Raw genomic sequence first — 20,793 nt, 5'->3', positions numbered from 1 at the left:
TCCGTACAATACGGCATGTGTTGAGAATGACGGCTTTTTGTAATAGGTCTATTGTAGAGGAGGGGATTTGCAACGTGTCTAGGTGTTTGATAAGACTTTTTGGTATAATTCCTGTGGATGACAAAACTATGGGTACTATATGGATGGTGTGTGATTTCCATAGTTTTTTTATTATTATTATTTGTTGGCCTTCCGTGCGCTGCTCCATAACTCCTTCCACGGGTTTGGAGTGTCATCTGCACTTGCCTTATCGTTCATTAAGGCTGTAAAGGCCAGCTAATGAGAACATTAGAGTAGTCCGAAAAAAATCGTATATTTACAGCGTAAATGAGCCAGGAGCGAATCAAAAACTATACAGTACGTCCCAGAGCTACATCTACGTAAATCATGGATGTCCTGGGAAAATGGGACGGTTGGGAACTCTATAACACTGTCGATATTCAACATAGTTCAATTTATCAACGTCGACAGTTCGCAGGTGTACTCTGTGACTGTAGAGTCAGCAAATCGTGGATAACTCAACCGTGTTACCATTATATATACGCTTGGCTTGCCAACAACGTGCGCTGTGTAAGTTGTTCTGGATCAATTGGTACGGCAAATGTCTGTCCCACAGATCTCGAAAATATTTATTATTATTAACATATAATGGTACATTTAATATGTATTTATGTTTGACTTAGAACCAGACCATTAAATAATGATTCATCCGTCATACTCGTGAACGAGTGCTACTTGTAGGGACTGGTCTGCTCTTATCACTACCACTGATTTAATCTTATTGTAAAATTATATTTGACCCAAAAAATTAGTGCTGGTTGGTAGTTTGTATTCACACGTTTCGACTTGTAAATGTAAACTTACAAGGATTATTTAAAAGAGCAACACACAAGTTTCTTGCTCGTTCTTCTTGTGATGAGACAGCTTTCCGAATGAGCGGTAGATAAAAAACATTGTTATGACTATTCAAAAGTTCTTAAATTAAGTTTATTTGAATAAATGATTTTCTATTATATTCTAAAAATATCTGGAAGGAAAGGGACTGTCAGTAAGACCCATGACCTCATTACTAGCAATGTACCATGTCAGGTTGACCACACGGTTCCCCCTGGAAGCCATCGTGATAAATTCCTGGTGAATTTGTCACGATGAGCTAACTGACCTGACCTCATGCTCATCTTATCATCCTCCACTGGTGCCCCGCCAGCGTAAACCGTTAGCGCAGGCACAATGGAATGGTACACCCTCATTGTCATAAATAAAAAAAACATATCATTAATTTTTTTTTGGAATATGATATGATATAAAAATATATGTGTATATATTTATAGATTTTAATTTCATCATATTTTAATGGATGTGCAATAATATATTATGTGACGGTGTCGGTGGTCTAGCAGTTTAGCACAGTATTTTACGTCCGGTGGTCGCGGGTTCGATTCCTCGAACGGCATAAACATTTGTATTCATGAGTATGACTGTTTGTATAGCTCTGAGTGTTTTCTATGTACAATATGTATGTATTTATGAAATAAATATATTTATATCAGTTACCTAGTACTCATAACACAAGTTAGCTAGCTTAACTTGGGTCTAGATGACGCTTGTCCTAAGAAAATAAAACTTTGACGTACATGAGCGGCAAAAATGTCCTACATGAATAAATTATTTCTGTTTTTGTATAATAAAAAAATGATTATTTTTTATGTCTATGTATATTATGTATGTATTTACAAAAAAAAAATAGGTAAGTAGGTCTATTAATTGTCGAGTACATGTAACACAAGCTCAGTTTATCTACTCTGAGACTAGATGGCGCTGTGTGCTATGTTCAAAGACATTACAATATTATTATAAACTAGCTGTTTCCGCGACTTTGTCCGCGTGGAATATAACTAATTTTCTAAAATAAAAGTAGCCCAAGTTACTCCTTATTACATCAGCTACCTGCCAAAAAAAGTGCCGTCAAAATCGGTCCAGCCATTTCAGAGATTAGCCGGAACAAACTGACCGACAGACAGACAGACAACAATTGTAAAAAATGTTATTTTGGTGTTCTTCTCTTCTTCTCGTTCGCTTCGTTCTTGTCAGAACGGTCGTGGTTATTACGTAGTGGGATGTGAGGCTGATGTCATCCACCGTACGGCAAGCTCGCCATTTGTCTCTACTGTCTGCCATTCTGGTACACTCGTGGAGTGGACCGCCTATTGCTGCTTTGATTTGGTCGGTCCATCGCATGGGTGATCGTCCACCATCAACTCTACCCTGTATGACAAGTCGCTCTATGGATGCGTCGTTTTTTCGTGAAACGTGACCGAAGAAGGAAATAATGCGTGATTGTGTTGTTGCTGATAGACGCTGTGTAATGCCGAGTTCTTCGAGTATAGAAACGTTTGCTCTGAATTCGGTCCATGATACCCGAAGCATTCTTCTCCAGCACCACATTTCCAGAGCGTCTATCTTTTCCTTTTCTATATCCCGCAGGGTCCACGTCTCCGCACCGTAGAGAAATATGGGGAACACGAGTATTTTGGTGTATGTACCGTATTTATATTCACATGCATATAGTAAAAAACTGTTAATTCAATATTACAAACAGACACTCCAATTTTATTTATATGTATAGACTGTAGGAGCCATACCTAATATGCTTTCACTGAACATAGATGTATTATATTTATATTATAAATTATTCAATTATTTATTAATGTATTGATTCTTCTTTTACATATCTTCTTGCTCTCTTTCTTTCTACTTCTTTATAAAAGTGAATATACAAAGAAGTGTACTTATCAATTCTGCAAGCAAAGTTAAAACTGTGTGAGTAAGTAGGTACTTCTTTTATAGACTTTAATACCACGAGAAGCCCTAATACTACATGTCGCGGGCCCGGCAAAAAGACTTAATACAAGTTGTATAATCCACCCTTTCACAAAGTTGCCAGCTTACAGGGTGGAGCACGCGCGGCGGGGGCTGCCGATGGATTTTAATTAATATATAGTTCCCCAAGGAGCGAGTTAGTTGGGAAGTAGATCGTGGGCTCTGTGCGTAATTAAAATTAATGTTGCGAGGTGCGATGTATCGCACGCGAATTGCTCGAGCACTGTTATCGATATGAATCGATGTTTATATCGATACAAACTCGATACTATACAGGATGATTTATATATGTTGAAAAATTTAATTCTTAATTAAAATATCTTCGGTGGATATTTATATAGTTTTTTTGTAGCTGTTTTATACCAGCTTGCTCTATAATTGTTCGGGTTAATACCAGCTGCTGACTTTCACCACCACTCATCTGGATGAATAGCGGTCTTCCACATTACGGTTTTCTAGAATTTTTTTGCCACGCACAACCACATTGTGGAATCACTTTCCAGCAATGGTATTTCCAAACCGATACGATATTGAAACCTTCAAGAAAACTCTCTCGCTCACTTACCATCAGGTGAGCCGCATGCTCGTTTGTTCCCTGTGCTATAAAAAAAAATGAGGTGCCGCTACATAATATATAAATTATTGTAATATCCTACATAGTCAGGTATACCGATGAAGTGATTGTATTATTTATTATACATTAGTAAGTTTATTTGATAGTGGGCTACATACATGTCTTATTAGTTACGCGTACATTCGAAGTGAAGTCGTAACGTGGACTGATTTACACCGAACTTATATCTATGTTATCTGGAGAGGTACTAATGAAAGGGTCCCGAGTGTTGACAGAAATATTACAAGTGTAGGCACAATAGGTTCTGACTTAACACGTTCATGCGGGCGCGGGTCACCGGTGGCCCGCGCTAGGTTGTCTTATTTGGCGGCACGTGCCACCGGTGCCCGCGCTAGACTGTCATTGGACGGCGCGTACCACCGGTGGCCTGCGCTAGACTGTCTTATAGGACGTGGAATGTGGGCTTACTTTATACACGCTCACGCCGGGGCTAACTTTAATGTTTTTTTGCTGTACGCAACATTCTAATTGATGCTACGCATTCTAATTGGATTCGATTAGCAGAGGAGCGTTAATTGCTCAAGCGGCGAATAGATAGAGACTGGGGGGGAAGGGGATTGTTAGTAACGTGGATTGATAACCCCATTGCTAGCAATGTACCTTGTCAGGTTGACTTCCACGCGGTTCCCCCTGGAAACCATCGTGTTAAATTCCTGATGAATTTGCACGATGGGCTAACTGACCTAACCTCATGCTCATCTTATCATCCTCCACTGGTGCCCCGCCAGCGTAAACCGTTAGCGCAGGCGGGTGCACGATTTCATTATCAACCCTCCAAAAAAAAAAAAAAAATAGATAGAGACTTACATTATACTCACGTGTTGTATAGCCTCGGCAAAGAAGAACCACCGGTGGTACATGCGTCCTATGAGACAGCTAGCGGGGGCCACCGGTGGTACGCGCCGCCAAATAAGACAATCTAGTGCGTACCGCCGGTGGTACGCGCCGTCCAATGACAGTCTAGCGCGGGCACCGGTGGCACGTGCCGCCAAATAAGACAACCTAGCGCGTACCGCCAGTAGTATGCGCCGTCTTATGAGACAGCCTAGCGCGGGCAACCGGTGAGTACGCGCCGCCAGATAAGACAATCTAGTGCATACCGCCAGTAGTATGCGCCGTCCTATGAGACAGCCTAGCGCGGGCAACCGGTGGTACGCGCCGCCAGATGAACCGTAGCATCAATTAAAATGCTGCGCACAGCAAAAAAAACATGAAAGATTATGAACGTGTTTAAATTAAGCCCACATTCCACTTTGTGTTTTCACCTAATAATCTTTTATAATGTAAGGAATCTTACACTACAGTTGTGTGTTGTATAGCCTCGGCAGAGAAGAAAATACAAAACTTATAATCCTGTGAGTGTTTGGCTAACTGAAATCACTGAATTGTTTCAACCAATTTAAAACTTGAACAAATATTATTGGATTCGATTAGCAGAGGAGCACTTAATTGCTCAAGCGGCGAATGGGATGAGACAAAACAAAAAAAAAATGTGACATATTTAACTGGATAATAGACTATAGGAAGCTGAAATCCTATTGATCATCTGCTTCTTTCTTTCCATTCATTAAAGGTCGGCATATGCTCTCTCTTCCTTTCATTCTCTTTCACAGTCATCTCTTCATTAATTACCTTTCTTGCCATATCATCTTTCACACAATCCATCCATCTCCATTTTTAAATAATAATAATAATAATATCAGGACAATCCACACAGCGCCATCTAGACCCAAATTAAGCTAGCTAAAGCTTGTGTTAAGGATACTGGATAACTGATACAAATATTATACATAGATATTTTTTTTTTATAAATACATACATATTATATATAGAAAACACCCAGACCGATACAAACAATCATTTTCATGAATACAAATGTTTGTGCCGTGCGAGGAATCGAACCCGCGACCATCGGACGTAAAGTGGTGTGCTAAACCGCTAGACCACCGAGGTCGTCAAGTTTTTTGGCCTTCCTCTGCCTTTATAATCACATTCATATCTAATACCTTATTTAAAGTTATCTCTTCATTCCTACGCATTACATACCCATACCGTGACAGATGATTACTCTTTAACTTCTCCGACATTGGTGCCACTTTCATACTTTCTCTAATTATTTCATTCCTTATCTTATCCATTCTTGTAACCCCACACATCCATCCACCTTTTTCATACCTACTCTGATATATTAATTCTTCATTATTATTATTTTTTATTTATTTATACACTTTATTGCACCAGAACATTATGTCCATTCTCGTCACACCACACATCTCAACATTCACATTTCAATTGCATGCCGTCGTCTTTCATCCGTCACCAAAAATGAGAACGTACTCTGTCTATACAAAACATTCAAATTCAAAATATCTTTATTCATGTAGGTCTATTACAGACTCTTATGATATGTCAAATCTACCGTCAGTTCGGAATGATATCGAGATGAGAAAAACTGACAAGAAACTCAGCTCGTATATTTTTTTTTAATATTGAACATATTTACTATAATACTATTTCATTTAAATTCAAATTTAGGAGAATAGTGACCACCAGCATATGCTAAATAAAAAAAAAATCAAAAAATCTAATCAGTGTTCGCAACCTGAACAGACCAGTCCCCACAAGCAGCACCCGTTCACGAGTTGACGAATGAGCCAGCCATCATTGCACTCAACCATATTAGAGGGAGCACATCGACCCGGCCCACCACGCTGCCACAAGTTTGAACTTTATATATTCGGCCTATCCTATCTATTTAAATATATATATAACTCAAAGGTGACTGACATAGTGATCTATCAACGCACAGCCCAAACCACTGGACGTATCGGGCTGAAATTTGGCATGCAGGTAGATGTTATGATGTAGGCATCCGCTAAGAAAGGATTTTGTTTAATTCTACCCCCAAAGGGATAAAATAGGGGATGAAAGTTTATATGAAACTTTGTCATATGTTTAAACAGATCGGGCTGAGACTTTGCATGCATAAAGCTACTATGTCATCTCCTAAGAAAGGATTTTGATAAATTCCACCCTTAAGGGGATAAATTAACGTGAGCGAAGCCGCTGGCAATTCTTCGCGGGCAAAATCTATAATTAATTAAGAGCACATCCTATCTATGTAAATAAATCTTTTATATAAAATTCTCGTGTCACAGTTTTCGTTCCCATACTCCTCCGAAACGGCTTGACCGATTCTCATGAAATTTTGTGAGCGTATTGAGTAGGTCTGAGAATCGGCCAACATCTATTTTTCATCCCCTAAATGTTAGGGGTAGTCCACCCCAAATTTTTTTTTTTTTTACTTTTTAGACAACATTTTTAGTTTTTATATTTTTATGATACAACATACAAAAATACATACAATCCTAAATTTTCACCCTTCTATCATCAACCCCTATTTTTTATAGCTTTATTAATTTATATGGCAAAACAGCCGTTTGCCGGGACAGTCAGTATTATATAAAAATCAGATTTAGAGATGTTGAAGCATATAATACCGTGCAAACAAATCCAACTGCTCTATGAACAGAATAAAATTGATCCGAAACAAAATTACGCCCCCGCTTTGTGGCGTACAGACGAAGCAAACGAGTTTATCTATGCCTCACAAACTTTTTCCAATAATATTTGCGTATATTTTACATTTTGTTTCTAACAATGTTAAGGTCTGTTTCATTTAACATTCTGTTTTTGTGTAAATTTGTAAACTATTTAATATTGAAATGAAGCCTTCACGCGATTATATATCTCTTTATTGTAAACAAACAGAAATTTATTATGTTATAAATAATTACTTATTACATACAATTCATTTTAATACTGTTTTAATAGAATAAACATATTTAATAACTAGCTTTTGCCCGCGGCTTCGCTCGCGTGAATTTATCAAAATCCTTTCTTCGGGGATGCATACGTCATAGTAGCTTTATGCATGCAAAGTCTCAGCCCAATCGGTTTAAAATTGACAAAGTTTCATACAAACTTTCATCCCCTATTTTATCCCCTTGGGGTTAGAATTAATCAAAATCCTTTCTTAGCGGATGCCTACGTCATAACATCTACCTGCATGCCAAATTTCAGCCCGATGCGTCCAGTGGTTTGGGCTGTGCGTTGATAGATCACTATGTCAGTCACCTTTGAGTTATATATATTTAGATTGATTTTCACAAATGTTGTGATAACAAAGAATGTTGATTCCACATATTTAGTCAGTTATAAATTATTAATTATTATATACAATTAATTTTAATATAGAGGCAGTATGAGGGTGTCGCCGGTGTCGGAGAGGTTGAAGAGTAATGGTCTACCATGGTATGGACATGTAATGCGTAGGAATGAAGATAATACTTTAAGGAAGGTGTTACATATGAATGTGGATGGTTATAAGGGCAGAGGAAGGCCGAAAAAGAGATGGAAGGACTGTGTGAAAGATGATATGGTAAGAAAGGAAGTAAATAACGAGATGACTGCGAACAGGGTTGAATGGAAGAGAAAGATATTACGCCGACCACAAATAAATGGGATAAGGAAGAAGCAGATGATGATGATAATTCTAATAAAGATTTAATGAATAAAACATATTTAATAAGTCACTGTAACAAATAAAGTGATAATATAGAATGTTATTTAAAAAGAAATACTATTTTCGTAAACTACAATTTAGCGGAAATGCAAAGATTACACAGTTTTTTTCTTTTTATTACTTGGGGAATATCCACATGGAGAGAGGGTAGATTAACCCCTGAGCAACTGGTGGTAACAAAAAAATTAACAAACTCATTATCACATTTACGATGTTAGAAATGTGTGAGCCAACGATGTTAATGTAATAAACTTACTTGTTAAATTAATGGTAAGACGTAATCTACCTTTATCTTGTATATAAAATTCTTGTGTCACAGTTTTCGTTCCCATACTCCTCCGAAACGGCTTGACCGATTCTCATGAAATTTAGTGAGCGTATTGAGTAGGTCTGAGAATCGGCCAACATCTATTTTTCATCCCCCTAAATGTTAGAGGTAGTCCACCCCTAATTTTTTTTTTATTTTAAGGCAAAACAACGTTTGCTACAGATAGTTTACCATAAAATTATTCGTGTTAATACCCGGTTAACAATATAAATAAACTGTAAACAGTTATATCCTATAAAATTATGTGGAGGTTAACAGACGTTGTTAAAACTATATGATCCTAAGGGTACTTGTTCAAAGTCTACCCTGTACCATCGTAAGCACAGATTATTATTTGGAATAAACAATTAATAGGGTGTTGCGGGTACGGAACGGGCCAGATCAAATGTAATCAGAGGTTTCCAAACTACGCTCTGCTACCAAAATGTTAGGGAATTTACTATGTATATATATAGGGAAAAATAGGTGGAAGCGTCTGTCACGTACCTGTATGGTTCTGCGGATTTCTTGGGCTTCAGGGTCTCGAAGGTATCTTCGCTAGCTTTCCAGTTTCACAGTAGGTTTAACACAGTTCTAATTTATTTTAATTCACAACACAATGCGCGCGCGCGTCAAGACCGCTGTACGGTCAGTTCAGTACTGGGTAAGGGAGGGGAAGGCAAAGCGCGGGAACAGAAAACTAACGGACTCTAATATAATAATCTGTGCTTACGATGGTACAGGGTAGATTTTGAACAGTACTATAAACCAAAACACTACCCTCGTGAATATAAAGTTTATTGGTGGATTTCAAATATAGATACAAGTATAAAAAACAACTATTTTTTTTTCGGACCGGTCTAATGCTGTTGGCCAGAGGGGAAAGGAGATTGTCAGTAATGTGGATTAATGACCTCATTATTAGCGATGTACCATGTCGGGTTGACCTCCACGCGGTTCTCCCTGGAAATCATCATGATAAATTCTTGGTGAATTTGTCACGATGGGCTAACTGACCTGACCTCATGCTCATCTTATCATCCTCCACTGGTGCCCCGCCAGCGTAAACCGTTAGCGCAGGCGGGTGCACCATTCCATTATCATCCATAAAAAAAAATTATACTCATGTATACAAATGTTTGTACCGTACGAGGAATCGAACCGGCGATCATTCGAAGTAAAGCAGTGTTGTACACCGCTAAACCGAGGCCGTCAAATCAAAATTGAAGTATTTTTTTCAATTAACATTCAGGTCGATCCTGTGACCTTCCAATAATAGAAAAACAAATTAGTTATTTATCTGTTCAAGAAATTTTCAAGTTATCGATACATATAAATAAAATTGGAGTGTCCGTTTGTAATATTGAAATAACCGTTTATTACTACATGCATATGAATATAATACATACATCAAAATAACATTTTTTACAATTTATGTCTGTCTGTCTGTCTGTTTCTTCCGACTAATCTCCGAAACGGCTGGACCACGCGGCTGAAGTTGCTGGTACAGCTAGTATATAATATAATAATATAATCTCAGGACAATTCACACAGCGCCATCTAGACCCAAGTTAGTTAAAGCTTGTGTTATGGGTACTAGACAACTGATACAAATACATAGATTTTTCTTTCGTAAATACATACATATTATACATAGAAAACACCCAGACCGATACAAACAATCATACTCATAAATACAAAAGTTCGTGTCGGTCGAGGAATCGAACCCGCGACCATCGGAAGTAAGACCGTGTGATAAACCACTAGACAATTGAGGCCGATAAACATTAGCATAATCTAATTTGGATGTCAAAACAGTCAGGCCACGTCGACGGGCCCACCCGGAATGGAACTTCAAAGGGAACTGCCAAAGAAACCGTAAAATATTGGTAGAAGTTTAAAATTTCGACTTGAAACCGTGATTGCAAACAAAACATGGCCGCCCCGGAGCGAAACTAAGTGGGAAACAAAGTTCTATAATATAAATATCACCTAACCCTCCCCAGTTCATCAAACAAGTGTTGAGAGAACTCCGTCGAGGACCTTTTAGAGATTTAGGGTCATAATACAATTTATAGATGCCTCTAAACAAATCTTTATATGTAAAAACTAACTGCCCACCCCGGGTGTACTTGTATTATACATATAAACGTTCATACTCGTGAACGGGTGCTGCTGGTGGGGAATGGTCTGTTCAGGTTGCGAACACTGATTAGATTTTTTTGCAATAGCATAGGCTGGTGGTCACTCTATTCTCACAAATTTGAATTTAAAAATGAATCTGTATTATTGTAAACATGTACAACATTTATTTGAAAAGAATACGAGCTGAGTTTGTTGTCAGTTCTTCTCATCTCGAAATATTTTCGAACTGACGGTAGATTTGACTGTCTGTAATAGACCTACATGAATAAAGATATTTTGAATTTTCAATATGAACCTTCCTATTGAATCACTCTGTCTATTAAAAAAAACCGCTTCAAAATCCATTGCGTAGTTTTAAAGATTTAAGCATTCATAGTGACAGACAGCGACAGCGACTTTGTTTTATAGTATGTAATGATTTCGTGTCACGTTGTTTATCCGCTGTGAAGGATTAGGTATCAGGATGGCGAAACAAAACTATATATAGAAAATTATTTAATTTTATAATGAATGGTATAGAAAGGTACAAAGGCAAAACAATATACAACTGGATAAATTCATTTTTAAACACATGTCAAATAAATATAAAAAAGTAATTCATTCTAACAACTCTAAAGAGTTCTGTAACATACTCCGGCGCGCAACATGCGCTTGCGCATTTAAAAACAAAACTAAATAAATTTTTATTTTGAAAATACAAACATGTTAGGCACGTAACTATTTACACGAGTAATCTTTGCGGAATTTTAATTACACGCCCCGATCTTGTGGTTTTAGGAAGTACCGCTATTGCTTCTTTTGCAATAGGATCTACTGTGGATATTTCCAAAGGATAAAGTCTTTGTAATGGTCTTATGCGTTCTCCATATGTTGTCTTGAGACGAGCTACTCTTTCATGACCATCAACCCCTGGATACAATTCTTCCACAATCGCTAATGGCCAGTTAACTCTCTTCGTATCATTGATCTCAATAAGAACAATATCACCGACTTTAACATGTAATCCCTTTTGTATTCTGTTATTTTGTGTCTTTTGGGCTAATATAGCTAAATATTCATTCCTAAAACGCACTTTAAAATCGTTCTTTAATTTCTGAATATATTTTAAACGATTATTTAATGATTCTGTATTTACTTCATCTAAATCTGAAACGTCGTATGATAAACAATTTATAAACATAGAAGGTGTTAACGGCATCAAATTTTCCGTATTTTCCGTAATATATGTAAGAGGTCTATTGTTTAAAATAGCTTCGCATTCTGTCAAGATAGTTAATAATTCTGTATAATGTAGAGCCGCTTTTCCCAACATTCTCCGCAATAACTCTTTTAACATTTTAATCAGTCTCTCCCAAAATCCTCCCCACCACGGCGCATTAGGGGGTATAAATTTCCATTGTAGTTTTTGAATGGAAGATTTCTTGCTTATTTCTGCCCAATCGATTTTATTCAATAAACTGTGCGCTCCACGGAAATTCGTTCCATTGTCACTATAAATAGTACGTACTCTACCTCTACGTGCTAAAAATCTCCTAAGTGACAACAGAAAATCTTCTGTAGATAAAGATGTACATAGTTCTAAATGGATAGCCCTATAAGTTGCGCAGGTGAACAATACAACCCAACACTTGTCACCGGATTTTAAATATAAGGGTCCCGCCATATCGATTCCTGTAGCTTCAAAGGCAGCACCACATCGAACACGATCGGCCGGAAGAGGTGCACTGTGAACAGTGTACGGTCGAGAATTATGTCTTCTGCATGCAACGCAATGTCTAATAATACTTTTTACTAAACGCCGAATTCCAATAATCCAGTACTGTTCTCGTACGCAGTTTATTAAAGTTTGAGATCCAGCATGTAATGTTTCTTTATGTTTCAGCCTTACTAGACGTTCTATTAATATATTTTTACCTGGTAGTAATATTGGTCTTATAAAATTATTAGTATCGTCAGACAATGTCACATGTGTCTTTACTCTTACTATATTTTCACCGTCCCTAAATGTTTCTAATTTCAATCTTTTTATATATTCCTCGTTAAAAGTCTCTTTCTGAATTAAATGTAATAATTTCATCTCCGCGTATTCATACTCTTCTGCAATTAAATTTCCATGTAGTTTATTATTCTTCTTTCCTGAATTATTTACAAATCTATAACACCATCCTATCATTCTTACAATTTTATTGAAATCAGAAAAGTATGTCAGATTTTCAGTAAAGTTCTCATGTTTCTTAACCACAAGACACCTCTTAATAATCTCTTTGTTTACCTCATTAATATCTGGGTTGATTGCTGAGAACGGCCATTCTGACTCTGGTTTTAGTAACCAGTCCGGTCCATTCCACCATTTACTATTAATTAAACTTTGAGGGTTACAGCCACGCGAAGGTAAATCAGCGGGGTTGAAATTTCCTGGAATATGGTGCCAATTATTTACGTTTGTCTTCTCTTTAATTTCTTTTACCCGATTGTGTACATAAACATTTAAATCACTTTTAGTAAACCAGGATAAAACTATACTAGAGTCAGACCAGTAATATTCTTTGCACGATTCTAATTCCATTGCTTTTTTAACTTGATCTGCAAGTCTGCTTGCCATCAATGCGGACAGTAACTCAAGTCGAGGTATAGTTAAAGTTGGTTTTGGTGGAGTTATTCTGTTTTTAGCTAATACTAATTGGCTAGCGTCGCTAAATATATGTAAAGATTTGTTGCTATTTTTTAATGATGTGTCACTCAAACGGCGTGGTAAATGACAGTCCTGTAAAATACCTATTTGATTCATCCATTCTTTTGCCGGTTTTTCTATAGAATCAGGTACTTCGTCATCCCAATTAAGTTTTAACTGCCAACACTTTTGAATTAACAACCTTGGTAATAATGTCGCAGCACAGAAAAATCCCAAGGGATCAAATATACTATGAGTACATGACAAAAGAGTCCTCATTGTTACTTTATATTCTGAATTGAATTGAGGAATTTTGCAAAAAGTCTCATCTCGCTTTGGATCCCACATTAAACCTAGTACCGATATAGTTTCAACATTTTTATCTACCATATGTGGTCCAGTTACCCAGCATCGTAACTCAAAACCTCCTTTAAGCATAATTGACTTTGACTCGCTTATAAAGGTTTCCATCTCTTTTTTACTATCTACGCTTACTACACAATTATCGACATAAAATGCACTTTTCAGTACGTTCGCTGTATGGTTATCGTACTTATTTAAATGGTATAAAATGGTTGCTGAAAGAAGGAAGGGACTACACGTTACTCCGAAGACTACTCTGCAGTGACGGTACGTTACCATATCTCCATCTGTTTTATTGACGTCTTTCCACCAAAGAAATTTTAAGTACTCTCTATCATCGGGTTTTAATGAAATTTGTAAAAATGCCTTTTTTATATCAGCCGTAATACCGATAGCATTTTTTCGAAATTTAATCAATAAGGGTGGTATAAGCTCTATCAAATTATTACCCTTTTCCAAACAATTATTCAAAGAAATACTACCTTTTTGAGTTGCTGATGCATTAAATACAGGTCTAATTTTTGTTGTTAAACTGGATTCCTTAATAACAGCATGATGTGGCAGATAATGACCTTGTTTTGAATTCGGATTATTTACTTTCTCAATTATACCACTGTGCAACCATTCTTTAAAAACTTCATCATATTCCTTGAGTATCCCCAATTGAGTTATTTTAGTAGTAGTCGACTTTAATCGTTTCAATGCAATTTCATAATTAGTCACAAGCTGCATTTTATATCCACCATCTTTCCAAGGAAGGTTCACTTCATACCTATCATAATTATTTAGCCTGACTGTACTGTTAAAATATTCTAATATTTCCAAATCAGTTTCATTACGCTTTTTTACCACTTCTGGGTCAGAAATACCCATTGTCTCTAACTTCCATAAATCGGCAATATCAAAAGTACAATGACATACATTTATAATATTGCTGTTAATGACAGAAAGACATGACGTAGCTTGAATAGGTCCCTGTACAGTCCATCCTAATTTAGTTTCTAAAGCAACTAATTTATCAGTAATTTGAACTACACGGCCTATGAGCAACGTGCCTATCATGTCTGCTCCTATCAACAAACCTATGTCTGTTACATTGTCATTGTCATTTATTACAATACCCTGCCTCCTTAGCTTGTTTGAAATCTCAAAGTCGTTAATTTTAGGCAAGTAATTACATATAACCTTTTCCTCTAAAGCTTCTATTTGTAAACTATATGAACAGTCTATATTTGAAATATTTAAATTGTACAAACTACGACAACTTTCTTTACTTGTAATGCCACCAAATAAATTATGTTTTACAACCTCCGTACTACTAGGTTTTAATTTTAGATTTTCAATAATATCTTTTTTAATAAAAGAACGTTGTGCTCCTGAATCCAATAACGTCCTAACTGACACAATATTATTATCAAAAACAATATTTACCTTCAGTGTTGGTAATAAGACAGTTTGACATTTAGACAACAAACCCGATGTTTGACTCAATACAACTCCTCTGTCGCTACTCGATGTCGTCCCTGTATTATTTTCCGAACTTGATGACGTCATACTCGTCGATCTAGACTGTTGTAGAGGATTCTGTAAATTATTACACATTAGAGTAAAATGTCGTCGACTGCAAATCAAACATTTGGGATATGCTCTGCATTTGGCAGCACTGTGTCCCTTCTTCATACATATATAACAGCAATTCTTCTCTTTCAAGTGTGTTCTACGTTCTTCTAATGACATCTTTTGTGCTTTCATACACTCCGAACTTGTATGACTGTTTTTATCACACCAAATACAACATGGCTTATTGTCACTAAAAGTATTGCTCACATATTTCTCTCTGTTTTCTGGCTTATTCTTACCATTCTTCTCCGATACTGTAAAACAAGCTGTTGATGGAATAATACTATCATTAACTCCTTTATGTAAATTGGAACATGCTTGACTGATACGTTCCTCTGACTCTACTTCTCTTTGTAAAAAAATTAATAATTGAGCCAATTCAATCTTCTCTAATCGCATCTGTGATCTGTTCCACGCTCTCAATACTTCTTCAGGCATAGTTGACTCTACCATGGGATATAAAATAGCTGCATACTTATCTTGAGTGACACCGAGAGTCTCTAATCCTAATATTTGAGTCATGAGCTTGTCATATAAATTTCGTAATGAATTTTTAGCCATACCTTTTGCTTGACGTAAAATCAAATCCAGCAATTCTCTTATGTAATGTTCTATAATTAACTCATCCCGAGCAAATCTCTGTTTTAGGTGTTCTAATGCTTTAAAGTAATTATCTCCACTTGGTGGAAAGCTCTCCACTAATTCTCTGGCACTAGAACCAGGCTCCATACATTGTAATAGGTACTGAAATTTATCTTCGTTGTCTATATTCTCGTCATTATGAATCTTTTTGTATTGGCCCCAGAATAAAATCCATTTCTTGACATCTCCATTGTATCTTGGAAGCTCTAGAATTGGTAAACGGTAACGTCGTTCATTTTTTGCATTTTTTACCGTCCCATTTGATGCTGAACTTTCGGTTTCATGTAAAGTACTTATTTGCCGATCTGCGCGAATTATTTCTGCATATTTTCTCTTTAGTGCGTACCATCTATTTTTGTATTCCTCTGTCGTATCTATGTCCGCTTCAAATTCTGCTTCGTTTCTATTATCTTCATCTAGCCACAACGAACATATTTTATTATCTATTTCATTAAGCGCTGTCTGTTTCTCACAGAGATTATCATAATATATTTCGGCTTCTTTAATCTCTCTATTTTCCAATGCATCGTCCAGCTTTTTTGCATTGATCGTGAATAGCCTTCTTAGTAATTTTCTCTCTTTTATTGCCCGCTCCATTATAAATTGACCTCCACCGATTATTTCTTCACGGTCGCCACTTTGTGAAGGATTAGGTATCAGGATGGCGAAACAAAACTATATATAGAAAATTATTTAATTTTATAATGAATGGTATAGAAAGGTACAAAGGCAAAACAATATACAACTGGATAAATTCATTTTTAAACACATGTCAAATAAATATAAAAAAGTAATTCATTCTAACAACTCTAAAGAGTTCTGTAACATCCGCGATGGACTCCTAAACTACTGAACCGATTGCAAATTTGATTTGCACATTGTGTACAATTTGATCCAACTTGAAAGATAGGATAGCTTATTGAATCACATTAGATAATAAAACATAATGTGGTGCACAAATTCAAAGTCTTGCAGCGAAACTGAGTTCAGCAGCTTTTGCCGTGCGTAAGGTTAGACAGTACACTGATACTGATACTGCTAGATTGGTCTATTTCAGTTATTTTCATAGTTTACTCTCTTATGGAATATTATTATGGGGAAAAGCGGCAGATATTAAAAATATATTCATATTACAAAAACGTGCCATTCGAGCGATCTACTGTATGAAGAGTCGTGACTCATTAAGAGAGAAATTCAAAAAGGCAAATATTCTCACCGTTGCTTCTCAATTTATATATTCAAATATCCTATATGTTCATAAAAATCTTGACTTATTTCCAAAAAACAGCAATATTCATAATATTAATACTAGATTTAAAGACAAACTTGCTGTCCCCAAGTATCGTTTAGAAAAAGTCAATAGATCTTTTATGGGAATAGGTATAAAAATTTACAATAAGATACCAAAGGATATACCATTAAATAAATTCAAAACATCTGTTAAATCATATTTACTGAGCCAGGCCTATTACTCACTAAACGATTACTTGAATGACGAGCGTGCATGGCAATAGTTTTCATGTTCGGGATTTTCATTTAATGTTAGATATAGACACCTATACAAAAACCTATGCATTGTAAAAAACTGGATTTAAAAAAAAAGTAATTCAATTGAGTTTCTTGCCAGTTCTTCTCAATTGGATCTATATACCGAACTGGACGGTAGGGAAAAAAATTCTAATGTAAAAACTTGACGTTCATAAGCGGCTAAAATGTCCTACATGAATAAATGATTTTTGAATTTGAATTTGAATATATATATATATATATATAATGGCCTATGGCGTCTATTATATACGATTTATGGCGTCTGTGAACAGCTTTTTTCATGGCTGTATAAACGATACGAGAACGGCATGGCCTACCACAGACCCGACAAGGGAAACTATCGGCAGTAGTCTGTCCTGATCCGCCTAGGTGGCGCTTCCGTCTCCTCTCAGCTAACCTTTGAAGCCAGGCATCATAGACCACCGTGGCTGGGAAAAGCTCGCAACCAATAGATCAGATTCGCAAACTCGTAATGGAGGGTCGAAGGGTTTGCGATGATCTCAATTTATAGTCGCAATATTATTTCATTCAAGAACCTTAGCCACAGCATCGCGTTGCCGAAACTACTAGTCTTATATATAAAATTCTCGTGTCACAAAAATTTTTCACAATTAGCATTAATTCATTGGAGTCAAAATGTCAAATATACAATTAAATATCTAAGTAATTAAGTAAGATTTAATCAGTCGTAGTGATTAGAGCAGACCAGTCCCTACAAGCAGCACTCGTTCATGAGTATGACGGATGAGCCAGCCATCACTGCGCTCGACCATATTTTAGGGAGTCCACTGAGCCGTAAAATTTTGGAAAAAATAATAAGGATGTAATACTATCTGTATTACAACTTTGAAACTAATTTTATAATAATAATAATAATCTCAGAACAATCTAGCGCCATCTAGACCCAAATTATGCTAGCTAAAGCTTGTGTTATGGGTACTAGACAACTGATACAAATACATAGATTTTTTTTTCATAAATCACATATTATACATAGAAAACACCCAGACCGATACAAACAATCACATTCATGAATACAAAGTACCCCTCCGATCGATCCCCCGTCCAATTCAAACGGGGATCGAAATTACGACGGCCTGAGCCGAGGTTCGAACCCCTAGTGGTGCCCTCAGACTAAAGTCGTATCCGTCAGGCAGGAGTTGGCCTTCAGCCACTCCATAAGTCCTTTCACGGGTTTGAAGTGCCATCTGCACTCGCCCCCTAACGTCAGGTGAAGCTGTAAAGGCCAGCTGCGGCCAACAGCATTAGAGTATTCCGAAAAAAAAATTAATACAAATGTGCCGTGCGTGGAATCGAACCCTCGACCGGACGTAAAGCGATGTACTAGACCGCTAGACCACTGAGGTCGTCAAATAATATATTATTGTTACAGACAACATAATTCACGTTTCGATTCGAAACAATCTACAATTTACATCAAGGGCCGTTAATCCGACGTGTCACTGCCAAACCACTTTTTGCCTTCGAAGCCTCAATGGGGCATTAATTCTGTTAGTTTTCGTGTAAACGGACACTGATCCTTTTAGGCAAAAACAGTATTACCTCTGATTTCAAGCTCTAACTGGCTATAAATAACGCTCTAGTTGAATTATACTTGACTAAAGACGTAACTTGAATGCTTTGCATCCAATTGATGTACAGAAGTCACGTGACTATACCATGTCATACGACAATCGTTTTGCAGGGTTCGCACAATCGAATTTGTCGGATCATAGAGGGGGCCTAGGGGTCCCCTATAGTCCGGATTTTTTTACAAAAGAGTACCTTGTAATCCGCCAAATTACAGGTCCAGTGATAAGGTTCTATGTTATATATGTATGTATATGCACTCTGAAGTACAAATATTACTTCATTATGTATGTTAACTACTAAAAGATTCGTTATGAATTAGGTGGTCTAAAATATCACATTTTTCTTGAATTGTCAGTGTTTTGTGCTTTCGCTTCTGAACTGATAGGCAATACACAATGAAAAAAGGCAGTAAACAATGAACACCACTATCTTCATCACATGGAAGTAGTCAAATTCAACTAAGCAATCATAATCAAAACAATACCCTACGCGTCGAGTATAACAGTGGTGACATATACAAGACTAGTTCAAACTTGTTCAATCATGCATTAGCGACGATTGTCAAAAAAAGATTCAATAATAAATAATAGACCATGTCGGATTACAAGGGGGGCCGGATAGGACAGGGGCCGGATTACCGCGGGTCTACTGTATATGTATATTTTAGTGTAAAAACATAGATTAATAATTGAAGTACAGTAATTTACTCTGTTTTTATTATCATTATAATTTATTTATTTAACTTTAATGCACACAAACAATGTGTACATATAGCGGACTTAACACCATGCGGCGTTGTCTACCAGGCAACCATGAGTGGTGCAGAGAAAGATTATTGTCGGTGCACTAATATAAATGAGAAATGTCAAAAAAAGATATATATCAAAATATTTAAATATAAAAAATGTACATGTAGATAAATATATACAAATTTTATGTATAAATAAATACATAATGATCCGATAATTAAATTATAAGTACAGCCTCAAATTGAAAGTAAGAAAAAAAAGAAAATGTAGATAGAATTATAGGGAAATAACAGAAAGATGTGAAAAAAGGAGAAGGTCAGTAAAAAAAACTTACAAATATAAATAATGTTCACGCAATTTCTGTTTAAACGAAATTATACTGTATCTTTTATTATAATCTACTCTGCATTCTTTATCCAATAGTAAACATGTGTCATTAATAATATATTACATATACATATAAATAAAATTGGAGTGTCTGTTTGTAATTTTAAATTACTACATGCATATGAATATAAATACGGTACATCAAAACAAATGTTTGTTCCGGCTAATTTCTGAAATGGCTGGACCGATTTTGACGGGACTTTTATTGGCAGGTAGCTGATGTAATAAGGAGTAACTTAGGCTATTTTTATTTTAGAAAAATAAAGTTAAATTCCACGCGGACGAAGTCGCGGGTACAGCTAGTATACATATATATATAGCTTCAAAAATAACGAATTAACATAAAAAATGTATCCCCTAATTTAGTTAACCCCCTTGTGGGTAATTTGTATATGTCTGTATGTCATATTTATTTATGTTTAATTAGCAGCCTTAAAAATAAGTTTCAAGCTTCTAGCTTCAAAAATGACGATTCTTCCATACAATCTTTCATCCCCTCTTTCAACCCCTTACAACCCTTTTTTCGCATTAAAAAGTAGCCTATGTCCTTTCTCAGGATCTAGACTATCTGTGTACCAAATTTCATTTAAGCGGTTCAGTAGTTTTGACGTGAAAGCGTGATAGACAGACAGTCACTTTCGCATTTATAATATTAGTAAGTAAGTAAGT

At 36.3% G+C, this 20,793-nt stretch overlaps 1 protein-coding gene across 1 annotated transcript; it reads right to left on the bottom strand.

Annotated features, from left to right (window-relative positions):
- Positions 1-11,272: 11,272 nt before the first annotated feature.
- Positions 11,273-16,444, bottom strand: LOC131844044 (uncharacterized). The gene has a single exon (XM_059192829.1). The coding sequence runs from the start codon at positions 16,442-16,444 to the stop codon at positions 11,273-11,275; it is 5,172 nt and encodes a 1,723-aa protein (XP_059048812.1).
- Positions 16,445-20,793: the final 4,349 nt, after the last annotated feature.

Source organism: Achroia grisella, unplaced genomic scaffold, assembly GCF_030625045.1.
Source record: "Achroia grisella isolate CSIRO2021 unplaced genomic scaffold, CSIRO_AGI_Agris_v1 utg3701, whole genome shotgun sequence".
NCBI classification, from domain to species: Eukaryota; Metazoa; Arthropoda; class Insecta; order Lepidoptera; family Pyralidae; genus Achroia; species Achroia grisella.
The sequence above is the reverse complement of the archived record's forward strand: the minus strand, read 5'-3'. Positions and strand labels throughout refer to the sequence as shown.

Coding starts and splice junctions, on each gene's coding strand:
- LOC131844044 (XM_059192829.1), bottom strand. CDS start 16,444: ATGGAGCGGGCAATAAAAGAGAGAAAATTACTAAGAAGGCTATTCACG.